Source organism: Trachymyrmex cornetzi, unplaced genomic scaffold, assembly GCF_001594075.2.
Source record: "Trachymyrmex cornetzi isolate Tcor2-1 unplaced genomic scaffold, Tcor1.1 scaffold35, whole genome shotgun sequence".
NCBI lineage: Eukaryota > Metazoa > Arthropoda > Insecta > Hymenoptera > Formicidae > Trachymyrmex > Trachymyrmex cornetzi.
The window spans coordinates 869,230-875,229 of record NW_017298213.1 but is presented as its reverse complement, the minus strand read 5'-3'; the positions used below and the strand labels follow the sequence as shown (position 1 = coordinate 875,229).

Sequence of the window (6,000 nt, the reverse complement as noted above, 5' to 3'; positions counted from 1 at the left end):
ACTCGGCTTTAATTTGCGTAGACGTATTGTCTTTCAAATGCAAGAATTTAATTATAGCACGATATTCAATTTTTTCTATTTTTACAAAATGACGACACAAATGATTGTCAAACAAGAACTGAACGTTCAAAGTCGCCACAATTGTCACAGATATCTTTCGTAAGTATCACGATTATAATACCAGAATGGCTTTGACGAATAACGCGATCTTCATGATGAAGCTCAAAACTTTTCAGGCGACCCTCGTATAATTGACTGCAATATAAGGGAAAAACATTGGTAGAACATGATATAGTAAATGGCATATTATATATTAACGTGATATGAGAATAAAAAAGAAAAAAGTTCAGAGCCTGAATATAACAAAACATACTTTTATTTTTATTAATATCACATTTACATCTTCCCTGAGGCTTAACGCTTTGTGATCCGATCCAAAGTACAGCTTGAGCAATTAAACTAAAAAATAATAACAAACATTGTAATTATTTAGTCAAAGTATCGGTGGTCTCACTTCCAAATGTAACAAAACTAATAAAAAATTGCAGAATTAAATTTAGTTAATTTTTTCTAATTTTTAACAAACATAATTTTTAATAAAGCTGATAGAATTTATAATTTAGATTAAGTTTAAAAAAAACGACATTGTGAGTATTTACATTGAATCCCCGTAGTATCTTTATACACTTGTTTATAAATTAAACTACAATATATAATTCGTAAAAATAACGGGCTCGGATCGCAATGTGTTAATAATGTTAACAATATGATAATTCATGACTAATATTACATTGCTAGTTTTAAACACTGAATATCGGCAGCATCGCCCTTGTATCTATTTAGTTGTCGTAATAGATGTAATTTCGGTTGCTTACAGTGCGTCGTATGTAGTTCATAAGACGTACACATATTCAGTAAAATCGGTTCTTGCAGACTCTTTAACGGGTTTCTATTAACAATGCTCTCAAATAACCACACAGCTGCTTTCAGCTGACCAGTGTACAATAAACACACTGCCATATTATTAATCAACATTACGTTGGACGGGTCCATTGTCGATGCAGTTTGGAAGCAGTTGTAGGCTTCTTGAAAGGAATTCTGCGCAACTGCCATTAAACCGTTATCAACCAGTTCTCTGACACTTGTTGCCTTTTCCTCCTTATTAATGCGGACAAGAAATTTTTCTGCCGCTGTAACATCACCAAGAAACAAATGTACCCTTCCTATGGCTGACCTTAAGATACCTATCTGTTCTATAGTCCAATCAGGTAACTTGCATAGATCTTCTAGTATCTCTATCGCGAGAATGTAATTTCTCATGCCAATAGCACAATTGATAACAGAGACCAAGATTCTAGATTTCCTGGCAGTCCATAGTTTCACGGCATCTTGCTGATCAGATTCGCTGATTTTTGCAAACATTCCCTCATCACTGAAACCAGCTTGGAAATTGGCTACAATTTGATTAATGGTCGCTAATAATTTGTACAAATTTTCTAATGTTTGTTTCGGTTTACCATAGTAAGATGGGATTTCTGCCAGTAATAATCTGAATGCAAACGATGCCATGGAACCTAGTCTGGTGCCGTATAATTCAGGATAAAAAGTGAAATACATATCAGGTTTGTCCAAATTGCCAAACGGCTTCGACTCGTTTTCCAGCACATCCATCTGCCGTAATTTGGCCAAGAGTGATAGTCTTGTATACCAGAGCTGTAGAGAATGAGGTGTGTGCTTGCTGGGTTGATTGATCTTGCCATAGCCCTGAGCATAGATAGCCAGCAATCTACCAGATAAATTGACCGCTGCTCGATAGCAGCCAGCTTGTATCAGATTCCTTAGACCGCGCTCATCCTGTGTCACATCAGACGCTGTGAGCACATTCCGATGGATATTCTCGTCCTCGCCTAGGAAGTGGATAGAAGCATTCTTGATTAAATCAGGCATATCACCCTGTACTGCTAATCCAGGCATAGTGAGATTCTCACGATCCAGGTGACTTGCACCAGTCGCAGTGGTTGCAACGGATCGTAATATCTTGCGAGTATGTTCCGATGGTATCCATATGTCTCTATAGGCATCATTCAATGTGCTGTGCTCGATCCGATCAACTGTGGCATCCAACAATGAAGTCGTGGATGTACATAGAGAATCTGTGTCAAAGACGCTTGTCTGTCCACCATCGGATAAAGGATCATAGTCACAGACTCGACTCACAGTAGCCGATTGTACATCGAATAAACCAGGCTTCTGAAATGCAACGATCTCATCGAAAATCGTAGGCGGCGCGCTGTTTAAATAACGACTGATATCTGCGTTAATGTCCATGTCTCTGTCTTTTGACTTGATTGTATTATTTTCTGCCATTTCTCTCTTGCAATTAGATTATTTTAGCTTAAGGGTCGAATGTACATATGTTACCTGAAAAATATAAATTAACAATTTCTCAAAGATTATTATTTCAATAAAAAATGCATCAGATTATGTTTCATACACATATCAAACTCGAGACTTTCTTTTCTTCTTTCTATTTATAAACGTCTATTCTATTTTCTCTCAATATTTTAGTATTCGCAAAAATTTCACGAATTTCTGCAGCAAATATTTCGCAATATCACGGTTGTCAAAGTCACAAAACTCTCAATGCTAACTATTGACGATAAAAGGTTATTCTCTAATTGAGGTTATTTGCTCCAATTTCTAAAATGTGCGTTACCAGCGCCATCAGCGGATCAGTGCTGTTTGAACTGCGTTCCAAAACTTTACTCGAGCTGCTCTAAGCTGCGTTCAAAAACTTCATCCAAGACCTATGGGTGCATTTAGAACGACAACCTAAAGGTAAATTTTCACGAGCTGCTCAGACCGGCTGTTTCAGCGGGTGGCACCCAATTGGATACGAGCCACTCACAGCGCTTGAGACTACAAAGCTCCTAAGTACCAGTCGCTGTGATTGGTGGTGTCCAATCGAGCCGTGATCAATCGGGATCACCCCGGTTCAACGACAAAAATGGTAGATTCACACTGCATCTGATTTGCGTCGTACCACGCTCTGCAACCAATCAGAAAACAGGATTCCGATGGATTTTGCTTCGTATCATCGGAATCCTGTTTTCTGATTGGTTGCAGGGGCTCTATTCTTGAAAAGAAACGTATACGAAATTCTAGGGAAATGCTACAGTATACTTTACGTATACTATATAGACTTTCGTATAATAGCGTTTTCGGCCCGACCGGGTTTGCACCAACCTGGGTTGGATTAATGGCGTTTTGCGCTCTCCTATTGGTAGAACGTGTGACATCAACCAATAGGAAAGATTAATCCAACCCAGGTTGGTGCAAACCCGGTCGGGCCGAAAACGCTATAAGTTTCTTTTCAAGAATAGAGCCCCAAAGCGTCGTACGACGCAAATCGGATGCAATGTGAATCCAGCATAATTGATTGTTACTTATAGATCCAACCAATCATTCAATCGCTCGGTAAGCATGCCTAGTCGCTTTGCAGTCTTGAACTTGCCTATTCTTTTCATCATGTGGCAGGCGAAATTGTGCCGGTTATGCTAGGTTGCGGTGTTTAAAATCGTTTAAATGATTTGAAATTTTTTCTGTTTAATTGTCTCTGACAATACTGACCGCAACCGAGATATAATATCGGACAAAGCCTGCAGAAACGGTGATGGCAACATTACACCTGCTTACACAGCGCCGCGAGGAAGCTTGAAGTATATTATTGTACGGAATTTGGCAAGCGGATGGTGAAGATTTGAAGGTTAATTGGCGCGCGAAGATTAACCGGCTTCAACGAACACGATGATTGATACGGAGAAGAAGGGCTGCAGGGAATTACTGATACAGCGGATGACCTTGGCCGTCATTACGAGTGTAATGTTGCAATTATTTGTCGTCTGTTGCGTCGTTCTGCTCACGAATCTCAGCACGGACTATGCACATTGGCTTGAGGAAACTTGGATCATTGTAATGTCTCCTCGAATGTGGGCTTATATCATCGTTCTTACCATGGTGACTTTTCTGCAGAGTTTTTTCTGTAGCAAGAATTATCTGCGTCCTCCACTGTACTACAAGAGCAGATTTGCCAAGCTGTGTATGACTCTTAGAATTCAAAGCTTACTTCAGCGAGCATTGTATATTGTTATCGGTGGTATCTTGGTCTGGTTACAATTGTCGTTGAGGAAAGGAAGCTACAGCTCTTTGACTACAGACTCAAGCAATGTATACGGAACATATCCAGTGGAAGAATATTACTTTCTGTTATTTAGCGGTCTATGGAGTGGATTGTATTTCTCGTTTAAAACTGACAGTTTTGCTGAAAAATATTTCCAGTTTCCCATTATAGCACAGTCCAAATTCTTTCAATTAAGACGAAGATTTTATACAATGTTTCCAACATTGATGATTTCCTCCATGTGGTCGACTCTGTATTTCATGGCTATTTATTATTTCATGGGATCATATTTCCGTGAAGCGTTGTTGCCAATTTCCATGCAGATGGAGGTCAAACCTTTGGACACTGTGTCTAGATTATTAAATCTATCACTGATATGGCAACTGTGGCTCTATCAGTTTATATTTATGCTGATTACCAACAACACAAACACGCTATTTGAAATATATCTGACCGAATGGGCTCCATTCAAATTTGGCTTGAGCGGTGCATATACTCCTGATAGTTCAGAAACTACCCTTATTGATGTACTATCAATGGATAAGATACCCATAATGCAGCATTTGGGTTACTTAGACTTGGTTACCTTAGCCCAAAAAGAACAAATGAGAAGGAGTATGTTGTTTACACTCAGTCAACCAGGTGGTCATCCATACAATTGGAACTGTGTAGTACAAAAGAGTACAAACCTTCTCGAGAAGTTTTCATTAAACCTCAATGCGATATCTACAAAATCTCAAGATCAATCCTGTTACAGCACTTTGACAGCAAGAGTTCCACCAGTTCAGCAAAGCAAATATATATATCATATGCGGAAATTAGTACCAGATACAGCACCAATATCGGTATCAGAAGATGCAAGAGAAGTACCTTACAGTGGTTCATTTATTCAAAAGTTTATCAAGCAGAAAAAAGATGCTTTTATAGCATATTTGTTGTCTAAGCCATTTATCAATTACATCTTTGGCGAACAAGATGACAATAAAATTCGTTATGCTTTACAAAATGGACAACTGGTGATTTGGGCAGCCGAAGCTATTTCATCTTTGACCGTCTTTTCGCTAAGTGAAGATTCTTATGGTATTGTACAAAAAGATGTGCCAGTTATCATCAACACTCTGTTGTCAGTGAAGCAGGCTCTGGACAAACTGTCAAAATCAGCTATGCTTGCAAGGAAAATGCAAGCAGATGATAAATTAATTAGGGAAATTTTTACATCTTTACGAAGTACAATAAAGCGTAGTCTATATAAAATTGTTACAAACTTTGAACCATATATTAATGACTTGTCTCTCGAACTTCCAATAATAGAACAATTGCAGGGCTTTCTTAATTACAAGGAATAAATTATAAATATTGATATTATCACAAAGTGTACTTATATGATTAAGATTTTGAATCTACCAAAAAACACTGCATTTTAGGTTTATTAGATTCAAGGATTACTTCAATAATTACATTTACGTATGAAACATGTGTTATATTTATTATACTTTATAATTACGCGAAAAAATAAATGTATAAAAAGAGGATATAGATAATTTTTTTATTAACATATACGATGTTTAAGTTTATTATATGATTATATTATATATAATATGATATGATACAATATAAAATATATTTAAGTTTATTACAATATGATTACATTATATATAAATAGTCGAAATACACATTTTTCATTAAATATATTTTTGAATTTTAATACATATTTTACAACATACCTGTGTAAATAAATAGATAACATTTTTTTTCTAAATTCGAGGATTATCTTCTGTTATCAGTAATTTTTCAGATTAATGATATATGTAAATTTTGAA

General features: G+C 36.8%; 2 protein-coding genes across 3 annotated transcripts; one reads left to right on the top strand and one right to left on the bottom strand.

The window, feature by feature from the left end:
* Positions 1-666: 666 nt before the first annotated feature.
* LOC108763294 (trafficking protein particle complex subunit 12) lies at positions 667-2,722 on the bottom strand. 2 transcript variants are annotated; one of them, XM_018510790.1, is made up of 2 exons: positions 2,652-2,722; positions 667-2,421 (listed from the first exon to the last, which is right to left on the bottom strand). In XM_018510790.1, the coding sequence occupies exon 2, from the start codon at positions 2,365-2,367 to the stop codon at positions 787-789; it is 1,581 nt and encodes a 526-aa protein (XP_018366292.1). In that variant the 5' UTR covers positions 2,368-2,421; positions 2,652-2,722; the 3' UTR covers positions 667-786. The 2 variants fall into 2 exon arrangements, with proteins under 2 accessions (XP_018366292.1, XP_018366291.1); XM_018510789.1 differs by having other exon boundaries at positions 2,495-2,715.
* Positions 2,723-3,562: 840 nt separating this feature from the next.
* Ndc1 (Nuclear division cycle 1) lies at positions 3,563-5,526 on the top strand. Its single transcript, XM_018510787.1, has one exon. It carries the CDS (start codon positions 3,808-3,810, stop codon positions 5,524-5,526), a length of 1,719 nt encoding a protein of 572 aa, XP_018366289.1. The 5' UTR covers positions 3,563-3,807.
* The last annotated feature ends 474 nt before the right edge of the window (positions 5,527-6,000 follow it).

What these genes read in the sequence shown, in the direction of transcription:
- LOC108763294 (XM_018510790.1), bottom strand. Translation starts at nt 2,367, where the DNA reads ATGGCAGAAAATAATACAATCAAGTCAAAAGACAGAGACATGGACATT.
- Ndc1 (XM_018510787.1), top strand. Translation starts at nt 3,808, where the DNA reads ATGATTGATACGGAGAAGAAGGGCTGCAGGGAATTACTGATACAGCGG.